Source organism: Armigeres subalbatus, chromosome 2, assembly GCF_024139115.2.
Source record: "Armigeres subalbatus isolate Guangzhou_Male chromosome 2, GZ_Asu_2, whole genome shotgun sequence".
NCBI classification, from domain to species: Eukaryota; Metazoa; Arthropoda; class Insecta; order Diptera; family Culicidae; genus Armigeres; species Armigeres subalbatus.
Window position 1 is genome coordinate 213,098,432 of NC_085140.1, and position 18,198 is coordinate 213,116,629.

At 41.1% G+C, this 18,198-nt stretch overlaps 2 protein-coding genes across 3 annotated transcripts in view; one reads left to right on the forward strand and one right to left on the reverse strand.

Annotated features, from left to right (window-relative positions):
• LOC134211612 (ran-binding protein 9) overlaps window positions 1–12,818 on the reverse strand; it is a 75,876-nt gene extending 63,058 nt beyond the window's left edge. For both annotated transcript variants that reach the window (XR_009979055.1, XM_062688667.1), the window contains exon 1: window positions 11,891–12,818. Coding sequence is in view for 1 of the 2 variants with exons in the window: in XM_062688667.1 (XP_062544651.1) it covers window positions 11,891–12,194 (304 nt within the window). In the remaining variant the exon portion in view is untranslated. The remainder of the gene's footprint in view (window positions 1–11,890) is intronic.
• An 810-nt stretch (window positions 12,819–13,628) lies between these two features.
• Window positions 13,629–15,826, forward strand: LOC134215851 (RNA-binding protein spenito-like). Its single transcript, XM_062694953.1, has 2 exons — window positions 13,629–14,181; window positions 14,261–15,826. Exons 1-2 carry the CDS (start codon window positions 13,869–13,871, stop codon window positions 14,335–14,337), a joined length of 390 nt encoding a protein of 129 aa, XP_062550937.1. The 5' UTR covers window positions 13,629–13,868; the 3' UTR covers window positions 14,338–15,826.
• The last annotated feature ends 2,372 nt before the right edge of the window (window positions 15,827–18,198 follow it).

An 18,198-nucleotide genomic window follows, 5' to 3' on the forward strand; every position in this document is an offset into this window, starting at 1 on the left:
AAATGACCCTAAACATCTATCTACATGTTATGAAAAGTATATGATATTTATATATATAAATGTTTTCTCTATCTCGATACCTCCCTAAAGCGATAGTCCTTTCAATATCTAATAAGGGAGAGTTCACTGTATCTGCAAATAAAATCTAGACGTTTATTTTATTTCTGCCGTGCAGTGCAATGAAAAGTCAACATGAAAAACACATAAAATCATCTCTCCCCGATGTCCCCGCTACAGTATGAGTAAACCTTCATAACATGACAAAGAAAAAATACGATTGGTGTGGAGCGATCACCAAGACGTTAGCATCACTACTCAAACCGCCGTTCTTCACAAGTGGATTGGAGGAAAAGACAATGAAACCACTGCGTCCGACGACGGTACCCCATCATTAGTAAATTATCGCGTTCATTGCGAAATGAAAATCAACAAACCATTAATGACGAACTTATGTACATACGATGCCTCTCGTGCGTTTTCAGGTACGTGAAGTTCATACATACGACGAAAAATCATTTCCGAGAAACTTGATAGAAGACTGGAAAGCCTTGAAAATCAGCTGATCGGATCGTTCCATGAGTCTACGGCGGAAGAGTTCAAAGGTAGCGTGTGTCTGAGGAGCGCACCATTCGAAAAAAAAATATGAAGAACATTTCCGTCATGCTTTTCCTTAAATGGTGTGGAAAATAAAACCCCCCTGCAGTGAGAATCTGGGGGGAATCGGGAAATGAATAAAAACTGACAAATCGTTCCTGTGTTGGTGCGTTCGCGAGTAGAACAGCAGCGCAATAAAGTTCCGTTTGGAAGGCTTCTACGATTGCTATGGATGGCTTCCAGAAATGGAATGGATGGTGCAAAGAATCGCACGTTCGTGAAAAACTAGAACTTTATAATCTATCGATATTTTCCGCATTCTGTCAATAGACAAACGGATACGGTTTCATTGATGTATCTATTGAAATTAATAAATGTTCACAAACAATTCGTAAAATACTTCGTCATTCAGCTAAATGTGAATCAATTCTCATAAATATTATAGCATTTGGTCAATGTTGGATTTATTATTTAGACGCATTACTTTTTATCCACTGACAAACGTCAAAACCTGCTGATTTCTCGCAGAAACTAATACAAGCATGGCCTCACTATCACAACCCATGGTAAACACCACAATAAAGTTTGTTGTTTTGTCGTCTATATTCGACCATTTTGCACAACGATGATAGGCGCTGTAATGCTACACGTACGATACGAACGATAGCAAATCACCTTCGGTGTGTAGAGCGAAGCAAAGTGAAGATCAGTAGAAATAGAATGTACACAGGACCAACACCAGCGACCTACGAGAAGAGCATTACAGAGCTGTTTTGTTCGAGGGGAGCTGGATATGGAGTAACGTGCGGACGAATAACGCGTAAAGCCATTCGAGAGAGTAAAATAAAGATATACCAACTGTGCGGGGTTTGCTACGCGGGTCCACACAAAACACAGCGCAACAAATCCCAACAGTGTTGGCAGAAGAGGCAACTAATGGTGCTTCGGCAGGTTATCGTTAATAGATTAGCACAGTAGGGAACGGTAGCATATCGGTAGTCATTTGCGATTAATGCTTATATAGATAATTGATTACTTGTATCTAAGAAGAAACTAAAACGTTTTTTTGATAGATTGACATGAATCCATTTTCTTGCTGGCGTTGCATGGGTAAGACTGACTGCTCACGCTTGCTACACCATTATTGCCGAATCAGCTGTCAGCAGAATCACAAAGAACCAGCAGATGATACTCGGGTTCAGTTATCATCCTCAGTATGTAGGGGAACTGTTCCGTTTTTCATCGCACTGAACATATATTCATCTCATCGCAAAACAAAGAAATACAGCACCAATCTTGTCGCTTCTTTTTGCTAACATGCGTGCTCACTGGTGAAAAAAATCACAAAAATAAAAAACAAATCAAATTCCTTTTCATTGCTTTGCTTTTTTGAATATCGCACCTATGAGATGAAGTCCAGGAGCAGTAACCCTAAATACTGGTAATCCAATTTTCTTGAAAGACAATACTGGCGCCGGCCGCGCCCGAATGTAGGTCAATTGGGGATTGGGAAGCAGTTTGACTGCATGAAGCTCGTGCAGTTCCACGAATATTCAATGGGTTATGGATTGTGGCAGGTTTGTGTAAGGAACGTCCGGTGAATGATTTACAAAACTACATGTGCACTGGCGCCATAATAAAATGCACACTAGTCGCTTTCCATACAAAATAGTGAACTTTGCGGCTCTAGCTTTCGGTAGCCAACCAGAGACCAACTCAGAGATATAGCTTGGTTTCGACCATATTGATTTACAGGGTAGAAAAATATTGTGGAAAACTACAGCTCTTAGTGCACAAGTATCTTCAGCAAACTTTTTTTTATTGACAAAATACGCATTTTTGCCGAATATGCCATAGATCTACAACCTATACTGCCGTGAATCGCATATCTGTCCCATCTTTGTTGGCTTTCCTAAGTTACCGGCGGGTAACATTTGTATACTTTTTTTGCAAATTTTAACGTGATGATAAATATTGTTAGACTTGTTTTGCAAACGGTGGTTTTAAACCTTGCGTTGGGTGATCGAGACGCGTATCAATAGGTACAGAAAAAAGAGGAAAGACGGAAATATTGAACGCATGCTTTCCGTGGGTGGATGAGTGTCCAAGCAAAAAGCAGGACGAATGGAGCCAAAGCAACTGATCAGAGGTAGTGTGGTTTATGACTCTGATGTATAGAGGAGTGTTGTTTCGCCAGCAATTAATTGCAAAAGTCAGTGGCGTAGCCAGAAAATTGGTCTGAGGGGGGTTTTCTGAACATTTTTTAATTTCGAGAAGGTTCGAAAAAAAAAATTCTTCTAAAATTTTTGTCTCTGGGGGGGGGGGGTTATGTCCAAAACCACCCCCGTGGCTACGCCACTGGCAAAAGTTATAATCCGTGCACTCGGTGCCGGTCACGAGTTTGTGAATCACCGTAATAAGGACGCCCAAGGGCGACTCCCGCCGAATAATTGGGTAGCCACCGCCTCCTCGCCGACCGTCCCGTCAGTGGCTTTATGATTTGCCGTTCATACTATTGTCCGGCATATAGTCGATACCTGCGACGCCACCCGCCGGTCACCTTCTCGTTAAAGCAACTACCGTCCGTCAAACGCACCACCGCCGCATCGAACCTCGTCGGCTGAGTAATCCTAGCCACCTATTGGCAACTACTTCGTTCGGCCGTTTGAAAGCCGCGTTATCAGCAAGCCTCCGGCCGACTATTTTGTCGCTCGCAGCCCGTTGGCGCCCGCTTCTTCGTTTGGCCGTAGCCGTGTAATCGTCTAGCCTCCGATTATCGCATCGTATAACACGTTTGCTGTACCACCATCATATCACTCTCACTGTTTTCTATCCGGCCAACCACGATATCGCTCTACAATCACCCGTCGGCTGCTTCAACGGTCCACCACCCGTTTTTTGACACCGAAAGCCATTCCGGCTTGCATCCCGCCAGCCGAATCTTCGTCCAACATACTGTCTACCACATCTCTCCCTTGAATTTACTCTGGCTGAACTTTCGATAGACCAGGCAGTACATAAAAGTATTCTCCATTCAACTAGGTCCATGGCTGCACGTCTCCAGTCTTTGTGCGTACAAAAAACTCACAAACATGTTGTCCCTGCAGCATGCATTAAGTATGATGTATCGAAGAGGGGATATGCAAGCTGAACGTGCTCTGCCGTCTCTGTGGAGTGTGGGCAAGCCGAGCCACCAGGAATGCCGTGTAGCCAATACGATGCAGGTATCATGTAAATCAGCCGTGGCCTTAAATAGGCTAAAAATCACTACCCCATGGGATCAATCGATATAGTTCACGACTTTCGGTATAAAAGGATGAGTCCACCTGCTCTTTGCTGAGCTATCCCACTCCGGTTGTCATATGGATAGAGATGTAGCCTTCAATGTCCTACGGGTGGTCCGGGCTCCACCTATGTCGTAGCACTCCGTATCTTCCCTTTACGACCTGGCTTTTGGAAACAAAGCAGTATCAAGCAAAGGCCATCAGTCTGTGCTTGATTTGACCGCAAATTTTTTGTGCGAAATGGCCGCAAACGGAATCACATAAGTATTCTGGAGTGTGGATTGGTTTAGGATTTGTTGAAATTGATTAACTAGGGGCTGTCCACAAACCACGTAGACCAAATTTTCACATTTACACTTACAGTACACTTTTACAGTAGAGTTTCCACTTCCCGAATATGCGCAATGAAAACGCTATATTAGAATTTGCTTTATTCCATGACAGACTACTGACTGATACTTTTACCAGCAGCTGCAGCTCTTCCTTATCTCCAAAAGGTTATGAACCCAGGAACCGTTCCGGATCTACATCTTAGTGTTGATAAATTAGCCACAAAGTCGTAAATGCAGTACGGGCCGCATAAATCACGTGGAGCCGTTATATCATGGATTAACTGCAGTTATATCATGGATTAACTGCAGCGTCGTTAATAATTTCTCGGGAGATCGTAACGTTCTTCAGGTTGCTGACTGATCAAAGAAGCTTTGGACCTAAACACAGGAGTTGGTCAGCAGAAGTCCAGGAGTAACTTCGAACCGGTACATTCAAGTGCTGTTCGAAAGAGCATCGAGATGCGCTGGTCAAGCCTCGAAGTCTGGCCACTTGTACAGGCGCATAAAATGGAAAGGTTGTTATACGAACGTCGAATAAAAGGCCATTTCGTCGCGCAATGGATTGGACCAGGAATTGTTCTGGAGGCAAGGTGCTCAGAACAACTGGCTCAGAATAAGGATGAGCGAAGAGAATAGCGAGGCGTGCAAGGACCTAAGGACTTATCAGGTAGTGTACAATACCGAGTTGTAGCAGAACTTGTATGAATAAAAAAGAGCTGCAGCTGTTAAGAGAAGCATCAGCAGTAGCACGCCATGGAGGAATGGGAACTCTGGTATTTCCTAGTGAGGGTATTCCCTTTACATGACTGATGCGAGGTATATACAAGATGTTTAATTACTATTTTGGCGTTGCGCGTTTAAAACAATTAAAATTTGTTAGCAGAAACAGTATACTGTTAGTTAACCTGAAGTGCAAACATTTTTTTTGCCTTTCTCGTATTTATTCCGGATTTCCCAGGATTTACGGAATTTCAAAAACAGTATCCCGGGAATCGGGAAATGTCGAAATTTCGTTAATCCCATTTTTTTTGTCCCGGGATGGAAGCTCTATTTGTCAGTGTTGTGTGACCAAGTTTAAAAATGTTAATGCTTATTGCGCATTAGTGTTCTATTTCATAAATTTTATTTGTTGAAACACGGGCTTGGGAGTCATATGGCTATCGCTTCGTCGTGGTTTCAATCCGTGGGTCCGTCGTGGGTTCATATATTTCTCATGTTCAAGCAATCGCTAGAACTGGAAATGGGCTTTCATGCCGTTTCCATCTCCTATCCCTATATGTACAACTTCATTAGTTTTAGCAGGCAACTGTAATAAGCTTTCGCTCATTCCGACATCCAATTAATAATATAACCATCCTTTCATTACTATCACATTGGCAACCCGTTAACCAAGGCGAACCTCTGCCATAGAGCATAGCCTCCAGATTCCAATAAAAAAATCCTCTCAGCTTGCAGCAGACCAATGATTGCAACATCAATTCCTGCCCATCCCAGATAGACCGTGAGGACATGGTCAGCGGCGTTATGCACATTGAGGTTGGAGAGCAAATCCCATGCTTCCATCCATTGGTCCCCTGTGCAATTGCGATTGTTCGGCCAATCACGGAGTAGCAACTACGAAATGCACGGACATCATGCTCATGCTCATAACTTTTATTTGTGCGAAATAAGAATTAGGGGAGATGTACTAGTTGTGGTTATAGCACCAGTTGGCGCACTAGTGCTTTATACGCCAAATGACAGATCAAATAGCATAGCATATCTGAACGCACACTATCCTGGGTTGGCTGTCGATAGGGACGTTAGATGCGCCAGAAAAACAGCCTGGGGCTTGGCATGATTTTCATTCAACGATCCCTTAGTTCAACACCTGGCCAGGTCCTTACGATCAGTGGGGATTTGGGTAGGAAATGTTGATTAGATACCTACTTTAAGGTCTGAGGGGAGAGTTTTCCATTAAAAAAGTACGTGGTAGCACTCTCTGAGACAGAAAATTGCCTAATTCAGCCCGCCAGAATGACGCTGTCAGTGTCGCCAAAATTATTTCATCATTATGCAGTTTACAATTGCTTGAGAATTTGCCGTAAACGGAGAACAAAAGGAATTGGCAACAATGGGGAAGAAATGTATCACTCATGCAGTGGTTCGGCGAGAGAACAGCAGCAGCGCCGACCAATCACGCAATGAGGAATTCAAATTAAACAAACTCCAGCTGGTTTTGGAAAATAAAAACATGAGCCGTTTCTAGAACAACATTAGAAAATATCGTGAGAGGATTTCTGTACAAGGTTTCCACACAAGCTTTGAAAAGTATTTGGGTGATAACAGTGGTTCTGGTGTAAGTAAGACAAATAAGACAAATAAGATAGATAAGACTAAGAAGAAAAATAAAGTAAGTTACTCCAGGAATTCCTTCGGAAGTTCCTCCCGGAATTCCTTCGGTAGTTCATCCAGGAATTCCTTCGGAAGTTCTTCAGGAATTCCGTCGGAAGTTCCTCCAGGAATTCCGTCGGAAGTTCCTCCAGGAATTCCTTCGGAAGTTCCTCCAGGAATTGTCTTCGGAAGTTCCTCCAGAAATTCCTTCGGAAGTTCCTCCAGGAGTTCCTTCGGAAGTTCATCCAGGAATTCCTTCGGAAGTTCATCCAGGAATTCCTTCGGAAGTTCTTCAGGAATTCCGTCGGAAGTTCCTCCAGGAATTCTGTCGGAAGTTCCTCCAGGAATTCTTTCGGAAGTTCCTCCAGGAATTCTTTCGGAAGTTCTTCCAGGAATTCCTTCGAAAGTTCCTCCAGGGATTCCGTCGGAAGTTCCTCCAGGAATTCCTTCGGAAGTTCCCCCGGGAATTCTTTCGAAAGTTCCTCCGGGAAATGCTCCGGAAGTTCCTCCGGGAATTCCTCCGGAAGTTCCTCCGGGAATTCCTCCGAAAGTTCTTCCGGGAATTCCTCCGGAAGTTCTTCCGGGAATTCCTCCGGAAGTTCTTCCGGGAATTCCTCCGGAAGTTTTTCCAGGAATTCCTCCGGGAATTCCTGCCGATTCCGACCTACTTCGAGATGCTTGAAATAGATTGGAAGCTGTAGTTCGATCAACTCGAGATAGCTCGGGATTTTGACATTTTGACTGTTTCCAAATTAATCAAAATTATCAAACCAAAAGCCGCAACTACCCAAAGGAAGTAAATTTTTTTTCTTGTGTTGATCTTAAGAAGCAAATACAAAATGCTAAAATATTTTGTTAATGTCTATTGAGAACCTAACTCGAAGTAGTTTGGCATCTCTTTGTTGTCAAAAATTCTTGAGTAAGTTCGATTCGAGCTTCTTCAAGTAAGTTCGGACTGAGTGATTAGACAGCACTATTATCTATAAAAGTTCTAATGAGGTATAAGTCAGCTAAAGGATTTATTTTTCGGCGGCAAAGTCAAACTTCATCACACTTATTTCCTATTTTTTTATAATTTCATGTCCAAAAGTATATGCGGGGAGGGACATACGGTTAAGCGCTCAGTTCTGCAGATTTGAACCACGGATTAATCAAGAGATTCAAAAAAAAATTCAAATGTTTTGGTGTATGAATGCGTCATTTTATCTACAGAAATATCCACTTTGCAATTACGGCACCTATCTTGACAGCTACATATTTATTTAATCATTTAACCCTTAAATGCGCAATGTTGTTTTAAAACAACAAACCGAAAATACGTTTGATGTTAATAATTTCATTGGTTATTTACGTTAAAAATATTTCCGACTATTTCTAAAAAAAACCGCTTTGCGCCTTTAAGGGTTAAATGAAAATTTTAAATCATGAATTAAACACTGCTGAGAAAAACAGCGACTATGTTCTATTTTGCTCTAGATTCAAACTAGAATAGTGGCCAAAAATTTGGAATGAAACTCTTAGAGTTTACTTATGGGTCCTGTACACCTCCGGTGGTGCAAAGGCCCGACTTGAGCGATGTACAGCTATCGCTTCAACCTGTTGTCAGGTTAGATTTCGGTCGACTTCTTTTATTTCTCTGCTACGATGTCCCGCTGGGTTTCAATCTAATGCTTGTTTACAGATTTCGTTTTCCGCCCATACGTAAGGTGTGGTCGACCCAGCCCCACTTTTCTTCGGCTGTTCGGCCACATTGAGAGTTGACGTAAAGTCAATGTCAACTTCTCTCCACGAACAGCCTAGATAGCCGTGTGTTGTCGGCAGCTGGTTATCTGGCTAAGAATAACATTACGGATTGCCTGTTCCAGTGGTAAAAGTCCATCATACAGGTGATCCCCCATTGTGCGTTTTTCACAGTGTACTCTGTGTCTCGTCTTTGACGTTCGGCCCTGAGTTTTTTTTGTTCAATCTCAACGTGAGTTTGGGGTTATGAATATGTGTTTTACTTAGTTTTTCAGCAAACCTCCACCTATATGGATTCGCATTATGCATTTTTTTTACAATGTACTTTGTGTTTGTCACCTATATGGATTCGCATTATGCGCTTTTCACAGTGATTTGGATACACTGAACCCAAACAGCCTCCTGTAAATGTAAGAAAAATCATTCCTCATTGCCATAAACTCACTCCTCCTCCAAGCATAATTCATTCTCGGACGAATGACATTTTCATATTATTCATAACGAAAATCATCCGAAAAACAAATGACTTCTTTAGCAGACAGTAAATGAATTATCATCCGGTGTTCAGTAATATGCGCCATCAATAGATAATCATCCTCAAATCGGATGATCAACTCATCGAGCGGCGCCCTTTGCGCAAATCATCCGAAAACAGGATGATTTACCAACGGTATGCTGCACGTTGTATGGTGAAGTTTGTGCAGTCAAGCGCCATTTGTAAAGATCTTGCGTTTTGTGCAAGTCAGATTTCTTCCTCGATAATTTTTTATAATTATTTCCCATGTGTTACATTCCTGGGTTGATTTCAATTGAAATCTATTACTGAAAAATTATGATTATGGTTGCTTAAGGTAAGTGGTTGCTTAAAACTGGACCAATAATTCACGCTAATTATTATTTTTCTAATTTTCTCATAAAAGATGGTTCGCTCAATCCTTGGCCCAAGCATTTTACACGGCCACGGGAACGCTCATCAGATGGGATCGCCAAAGCCAAAAGCCAAATACATATAGGAAGCGCTTACATTGGAAAGTATTTAGTACAAGAAGGATGTCGCCGGTGGACAAACGGAGCCGCGTGGGCAGTGTCTAAAAATCAGTTGTTTGCCGTCATTCCTCAAAAACCCTATAGTGACCACCGTGAAGACTTCCGCTAGAAAATATGTTTCTGATTATGATATCGCGGCCGTCGATGGCCGATTACAAATAACGTTAAATAACCACAATGTGTAACATGGTGTTTAAATAAAAATTTAAAAAAGCCAGCTTTCCAACTATTTACTCATTTTCCATTCTCCTATAGATTGAAAACTCACTACAAAATTGACTTATTCGAACATAAAATAGTAGTTTGTGCAACTAGTTGCAAAAAGATGATTTTTTCAGCACGAGTTGTACGTTTAGCCAACGAGGCTTGCCGAGTTGGATAAATACTACGAGTGCTGAATAAATCGAGTTTTGCAATGAGTTGCACACGCTATTTTTTGCAATGACGAGAAATGGGCTTCAATATATTAAATATGTACCAAATTGTACAGACTAATTTACTCCACATGATCATTATTGCGAACAAATCATGTTGCTGCAGAGAACTATCAGATTCCATGTTATCTTACCACATTGCATAGCTCTTCAAGCCATTAGGCGAAAGATGAACTTGCCTTTGGAAAAATATGATGTCATGTCCATCAAAATATTTAGTTCATGACGCGACACAGAAAATACATTATTTGAACACTTACCCAAGCTAATTCAGCAAAATGTGATCATGTATCTAATGTTCTGATGTTGGTTTTTCATTATAGCACCCAAATGAGAGCTATAATAGATTTTATGCAACCCATTTGAGTTGCATAATGGTCATTAAAGCACCCATTTGGTTGGTATGGAAAAGTAGGCCGTTTTATCACTCAAAGACGAACTGTAAACCAGGTATTATGATCAGGAATTGCGAAAATAATATTTCTATCATCCGTTCATCGTGTTCAGCTTATCCGTAATCCATGTGAAATATCATTCGGTTTGTGTTTTCATAATCATCCGATTTCTGGATGACACGCATATGGATGTTTGTCATCAGACACCGAAAGCAAGCGAATGTGAATCATCCAAAAACCGAATAACAATCGTTAAGGGGCGGGATCGAATCAACATGCAGTCGATATAGAACGGAATAATTGGTTCAGTGTAGGCGGCCCTCACCGATGGGGTTTGATAAAACGCTTTGTTCTCGCTCGTTTTATGTCGGGACCATATTTTTTTCGCACAGTTGTGTAAAACGAGTTGAAATGCATCATTAGAACCGGTGCCCCCCGCAATTGGTGCTTATTGAAAGAAATTTATCATGGGTTGTAGCCCCCCGACTCAGTTCATTATCGTAACAGCAACCGAAAAACGTCTCTCACGGTATGCTACCTATCGAGAGTGTGTACAGACATGATAAGTGAGAAATTTTCTCATTCTTCTTTGGATTCAAACCCTGCCCTTGCGGCGTCTCAGGGCGCCTCACATATTCTCGTGATTGAGACGGTCGAAAGCTTGTACGTAGTCAATGAATACCAAGTAAAGGGACTCTTGAAATTCGTTGACCTACACTCACTTTGAGTACAACTCACTATTTATTCAATCATACGTTAGCCTTTGATCAGTGATGGAAGAAATACTCGTCTACGAGTACAAAGAATATACTCTTCCGACTTCTAAAACCTTTCGACTGCGAGTTTTGAGTATGCGACAACATAAAAACAAAACAAAAATCGTGGTTTCTTTGTACAACACGATTCACTATAATTTCTGATAATAGCCAAAATAACAATAAATAAAAAAGTACTCTTGTTCAAACATTTGTGTAGCAAAATATCATTTAGCAAATTAGCCTTAATGACTCACGAAGACTGACGGACATGTTTTGTTAACTTATTTTCCTGGTTTCTGTGCGAATCGTCAGTATAGGTGTGGAGTCATTTTGCCAAAAAGATTATGTCAGGTAGAGGAGTTTGTACAAAGGAGTTCGAATGTCTTATCTTTATCCGTATTAATATTTACATTTAAATAAACCTCAGTTTTTATTGACAACACTGGCAACCATGGTCAGAGCTCAATTCAAGCAAAAATATGGTGGCTGTTCATAGCCTTCCGTCGCATCCAAATAATGAGCTCATATCTACGGTAACATGAAGAGCATTAAAATTCTCATCAACCTTATTTTGTTATCTTAATTTGTCATAGAACGGAACATTATATTTTCTATTAGCAATAAAATCACGCCGTGATTTTAACAGAATATTTAGCTTTCAAAGATTAAATTATGCACAGGAAATCAAATTTTCAACATTCAATCGATATGTTGAAAGATTCAATCCACATAAATGTGAAAAGTAATCAATTCGGTCGAGGTAAATGACGAAACAAACGATCAGAATGTTGTTTTGACATACAAAGAAACCAACATCGTTGAGTTTGTATTAAAAAGTAGTACCTTGTCTAATTTTAGAAAGTTTAATAATGGAGTTGAGGAAAACATCAATGGGAAACGTAATAAATTGTTGTAGAAATAAGTTATAAAAACCTTTATAGTGAACACGAAGATTATTCTGGGTCAGTCCGATGGTCGAACACTTGTCCTGAGTGCTCCAGAAACGGGGCAGCGGATCGACGGTCTCGTTAACATTCGGATACAGCTGCTTGAGACGGTCCACTTGGGCTCCGGAAGTGCCCCCACCGCCAGCTCCTCCGCTTCCGCTGCCACTAGCCTGAGAATTGTTGGCCGAGCCACTGCTGTTATGTGAAGTCATTTTTCCCTTTAGTGAACTATCAAAATACGAAACACCATCACTACACTTTGCATTTACACTGCTGCTGCTGTCAGCCATTTGATGATGAAAAAAAAACAAAAGAGAACTTGTCTCCCCCTCTTCCTGCTGTGCTTTTCCCCCTGATAAACCGACCTCCTGCTCTGCTTCTGAACAAACTCTTTCAGCCTGCTGAGCTCGAGCACTTCGACACTTTTCTTTGTTGAACACTTTTCTGCTTTTCCACACCCTCTCGCTCTTGCTCACAAGCTGATTCTATTCCCTTTTCAGCCTTGCAATCCTCTTTTCCTCTTACACGACTTCTGGCCAGTTCACACTCACTGAGGAAAATATTTCGAATGACGACGAAAAAATGACGACTTGATTGCTGCGATTTGAAATTTCATTCCACCCCGATCACCTTCACGCCAGAATCCCGAGTTAAGTCGAAAATAATCCAGTCCATTGACCATGGCCTACTCATTCACGCACTGCTCTCTGCTAATTGCTTTCTGATAATTTCCCGATGCACCCAATTTTCCTCCATCCAACAAATCCAATCTGCATATTTTTCACTCAATTTGACTGATCTTCTGTAGGCTCTGCTGATATTTTCCTCACCACAGTTCAACAGGAACTGACTGCTTCGCTGGTTGCTTCAGATTTTCTGCTGGTGCTGCAACGACGTCGTCACTACGATTAACGACGACCAAAACCTTTTTGTTGACGAACAACAAACACTTTGCACTGCGAATGATGAATGCGGGCACGAACACAAACATCAAACATACACTTGCGCATCCAAGTTTGACAGAACGAGGGATCAGCCACTAGCTCCTGCATATGAGGGTTGCCCGATCGCATTCGATTTGCGGTTCTACACGGTTAGAAAAAAGTACCTAATAAGCCATTTTATGAGACAGATTCGAACTAAGGGGACTGCACGGAAGAATCTCTTTCTCTTTCGTTCTTCATTGAATTTGACGTTTACTGGCTTTGTTGTTTTCTAATTTCTTTGCAGCGAAAAAGAGACAAAGCAGTCTGTGCAGTGTCCTACACTCAGCGAACTGGACTAGCGAAATTCATAATTGGGTTGTTTAGCAAAGAAAAATATGAGGTTTTTTATAGTTTAACATAAAGAGCATGCTTTCATTGACGAATACATAGACCTAAATGTCCGGTACAAAGCCATCAGAAAATCGGGCACCATGTCTTCTTCTTCATTTTGAAGAAAATACCCCTCGTGGGTGACGAATTACATTATATTTACAGAAATATTTTACGAGCGCTGACTTACCCCTCTTGACGTTTTGACAGTTTGTCTGTTTGTTTTTCTCCCTCACCTTGCGACGTCGTTTCGGTTTTGCATCATGCATAAATATTAATCCTAGACAACATTTTCAAAACGACTTATCTGCTTTTGTAAACAAAGATTCAAACGACGATTTGACGAATCTGTTTGCTCTCCCACGCAAACCAGCACCACCAATAGGTAGATGAAGGTTTCCGCTACCTGTTGATGGTGTTGGTTTGCGTGGGAGAGCTATCCGATTCGTCAAATCGTCGTTTGAATCTTTGTTTACAAAAGCAGATAAGTCGTTTTGAAAATTTTGTCTTGAATCCGTATCGAAAACACGACATGAGCGTGAGTTCGACCGTTTTGGTGCCATCAAAAAGATCGAATATAACAACGGGGACACCAAGGCCTACATTCTGTACGATTCTATTGATGGTGCTACGGCTGCTGTGAAGGAAATGTGTGGATTCCTGTTAGGGGCACCGGATCGTCGTATTCGTATCGATTTTGCTGATAACGGAACAACACCATCGTTCTCGAAGAGCAGTGGAGGTTTTGAGGAAGGCGGTGAGTATCGTCGCGGCCCCGACTACGAATATCCGGAAGGCGGTGCATCATACGAGGAAAATTCATCGTACGGCTATGGTGGAAGACCGTTCCGCGGCCGTGGTGGTTTTCATCGTGATGGCCCACCGCACCACGGGGACAATGATGTATGGCGTCGATCAGGAGCCGATGGCGAATATGATTCACGCCGTCGTTCTGGATCAGGTGAACCAGGAATCGATAGATCTCGCTCCCGTTCACCGAGGCGACGCAGTCCGGCTGATTCTGATTCGTCTTCTTGTAGGAAAGGTATGTTATCGAATGCAAAAACGTTACCAGAAGTGGCACGGGAATCTACCACAGTCTGGCAAAGGGCGCTGATTTTGAAGAGTTCACTATTCCCCGGCAAGTTGCACCTAACGGACGGAGCCAACGAAATAGTGGACAGCCTGATGGAGGACGAGTAAGGTAAACACCACCTTAGTATTACTCAGCGACTACGCCTCGATCAACCCAAGTTGGAAGATGTGCAAAAGCGCATATCGACGTCATCGTCGCACGCAATCTTCCTCGGCCTGCCGGGATCGACGTCATCGGTAGCATCGTCGGATGATGCCAGCGTTCAGACGCGTCCACTGCGTAATCTCGTGTCCTACCTGAAGCAGAAAGAAGCGGTCGGCGATATATCCTTACTCAATAAAAAAACGGAAGCAACCGGTGTGCTCTACTCATTCCCGCCATGCGATTTTTCGGCAGAATTGTTGAAACGAACATGTCTCAACCTCACCGAGGAGGGACTGAAGGAAGACCATCTGGTAATCGTGGTGGTCCGAGGAGGAACAATCCTCTGAAGTGCCTTCTTTCTGGTATTGCAGCAACTAGTCCATATTGGCACAGCATACAACATGGCTGGTTTAAAAATTTGTAAATCAAAAGTTTGTTCTTAAGACAAAGTTTTGATTTTCTGTTTATAAGTGGATATAGACACTTAATATATTTGTTACATTTGGCTTTAAGGCCTTCAATGTGATTTTTAAAAGTTAATTTTTGATCTAGCAGAAGTCCTAAATATTTAGAATTCTGATAGTTTACCTGCAGTGAGCGATCTGATAAATAATTTTGGATCAGTTTAATAGCTGGTTGGTTGTTTGCTCATTGTTTGTTGGTTGCTTCATTGTTTGTTGGTTGATTGATTGGTTATTTAGTTGATTGGTTGGTTGGTAGAATGATTAATTGGTTGGTTGCTGCTTGATTTGTTAGTTGGTAGAACTGTTGAATGGTTAGTTACTTCACAGTTGGTTGGTTGCTTAATTGGTTGGTTATTTGGTTGATTGGTTGTTTGACTGGTTGATTGATTGGTTGGTCGGCTGGTTAGTTGATTAGTTGTTTTGTTGGTTGCTTGAATGGCTGATTGTTTGGTTGCTTGATTGGTAGCTTGCTGGAATGGTTGATTAGTTAATTATTCAGTTGATTGGTTGGTTGATTAGATGATTGCTTGATTAGTTGGTTGGTTGATTGTTGGTCGGTTGCTTGATGGGTTGATTAGTTGTTTTGTTGATTGCTTGATTGGTAGATTAGTTGGTTGGTTGCCTGATTATTGGTTGGTTGCTTGATTTGTTAGTTGGTAGAATCACGTAGAAAGATTGATTGATTGGTTGGTTGCTGCTTGATTTGTTAGTTGGTAGAACTGTTGAATGGTTGATAGTTGGTTGGTTGCTTGACTGGTTGATTGATTGTTGGTCGGCTGGTTAGTTGATTAGTTGTTTTGTTATTTGGTTGGTTATTTGATTGATAGGTTGCTTGACTGGTTGGTTGATTGGTTACTTGATTAGTTGGTCGGCTGATTAGTTGATTAGTTGTTTTGTTGGTTGCTTGGATGGCTAATTGGTTGGTTGCTTGGATGGCTAATTGGTTGGTTGCTTGATTGATTGATTAGTTGGTTTGTTGCTTGATTATTGGTTGGTTGGTTGATTGATAGCATGCTTGAATGGATGGTCGTTTGATTGATTAGTAATTTGGTTTATGGGTTGCTGCTTGATTTGTTAGTTTGTAGAATGGTTGGTTGCTTAATTGGTTGATTCGCTGGTTGATTGCTTGATTGCTTGGTTGTTTGGTAGCTTGCATTAATTGTTGGTTGCTTGATTGTTGGTTGGTTGCTTAACTGGTTGATTGGTTGGTTGCTTGATTGGTTAGTCGGCTGGTTAGTTGATTAATTGTTTTGTTGGTTGCTTGGTTGATTGGTAGCTTGCTTGAATGGTTGGTTGTTTGATTAGTTAGTTGATTGATTCGTTGGTTATTTGGTTAGTTGGTTGCTGCTTGATTTGTTAGTTGGAAGAATGGTTGATTGGTTGGATTCTTTTTTGTTTATAGATTACTTGATTGGTTGGTAATTTGGTTGATTGGTTGCTTGACTGATTGATTGATTGGTTGGTCGGCTCGTTTGTTTATATGTTGTTTTGTTGGTTGCTTGAATGGTTGATTAGTTGGTTGGTTGAATGATTGCTTGGTTGATTGGTAGCTTGCTTGAATGGTGGGTTGCTTGATTGCTTGGTTGATTGGTAGTTTGCTTGAATGGTTGGTTATTTGATTGATTGCTGCTTGATTTGTTAGATGGTAGAATAATTGATTGGTTGGTTGATTGCTTGCTTGATTGGTTGGTCGGCTGGTTAGTTGACATGTTGTTTTGTTGGTTGCTTGGTTGGTTGATTAGTTGATTCGTTGCTTGATTGATTGGTAGCTTACTTGAATGGCTGATTGCTGGATTAGTTGGTTGGTTATTTGGTTGATGGGTTGCTTTACCGTTTGATTGTATGGTTGGTCGGCTGGTTGGTTGATTAGTTGTTTTGTTGGTTTCTTGATTGGTTGATTAGTTGATTGATTGATTGATTAGTTGATTGGTTGGCTGTTGCTTGATTTGTTAGTAGGTAGAATTGTTGATTAGTTAGTTCCTTGATAGTTGGTTGTTTGGTTGCTTAATTGTTTGTTGGTTGATTGATTGGTTATTTAGTTGATTGGTTGCTTGATTGGTTGGCTGGTTGATTGTTGGTTGGTAGAATGATTAATTGGTTGGTTGCTGCTTGATTTGTTAGTTGGTAGAACTGTTGAATGGTTGGTTGCTTCATAGTTGGTTGATTGCTTGATTGGTTGGTTATTTGGTTGATTGGTTGTTTGACTGGTTGATCAATTGGTTGTCGGCTGATTAGTTGATTAGTTGTTTTGTTGGTTGCTTAAATGGCTGATTAGTTGGTTGCTTGATTGGTTGATTGGTGGCTTGCTTGATTGGTTGGTTGCTGGAATCGTTGACTAGTTAATTATTCAGTTGATTGGTTGCTTAATTGGTTGATTGATTAGTTGATTGGTTGATTAGTTGGTTGGTTGATTGTTGGTCGGTTGCTTGATGGGTTGATTAGTTGTGTTGTTGATTGCTTGATTGGTAGATTAGTTGGTTGGTTGCCTGATTATTGGTTGGTTGCTTGATTTGTTAGTTGGTAGAATGATTGATTGATTGTTTGGCTGCTGCTTGATTTGTTAGTTGGTAGAACTGTTGAATGGTTTATAGTTGGTTGGTTGCTTAATTGATTGCTTCATTGTTCGTTGGTTGCTTGACTGGTTGATTGATTGTTGGTCGGCTGGTTAGTTGATTAGTTGTTTTGTTGGTTTCTTGGTTTTTGTTGTTGATTGCTAGGTTGCTTGATTGGTTAGTTATTTGGTTGATAGGTTGGTTGGTTGCTGCTTGATTTGTTAGTTGGTAGAATGGTTGATTGGATGGTTGCTTCATTGTTGGTTGATTGATTGATTGGTTGGTAATTTGGTTGATTGGTTGCCTGACTGGTTGATTGTTTGGTTGCTTGATTGGCTGGTCGGCTGGTTAGTTGATATGTTGTTTTTTTCGTTGCTCCAATAATGGTTGCTTGATTGATTGATTAGTTGATTCGTTGCTTGATTGATTGGTAGCTTGCTTGAATGGCTGATTGCTGGATTAGCCAATCAAGCAACCAATCAACTAAATAACCAACCAACCAACAATGAAGCAACCAACCAACCAATTAAGCAACCAGCCAACTATCAAGTAACCAACTAATCAACAGTTCTACCAACTAACTAATCAAGCATAACCAACCAATCAATCAATCAATCAACTAATCAACCAATCAAGAAACCAAAAAAAACAACTAATCAACCAATTGATTGTTAATCCAATTAAACCAGCCAATCCAACCAACCAATCAGGTTATTTGATTG

Coding starts and splice junctions, on each gene's coding strand:
- LOC134215851 (XM_062694953.1), top strand. CDS start 13,869: ATGTGTGGATTCCTGTTAGGGGCACCGGATCGTCGTATTCGTATCGAT. Junction 14,182..14,260: donor ACGCCGTCGTTCTGGATCAG/GTGAACCAGGAA, acceptor GTCTTCTTGTAG/GAAAGGTATGTTATCGAATG.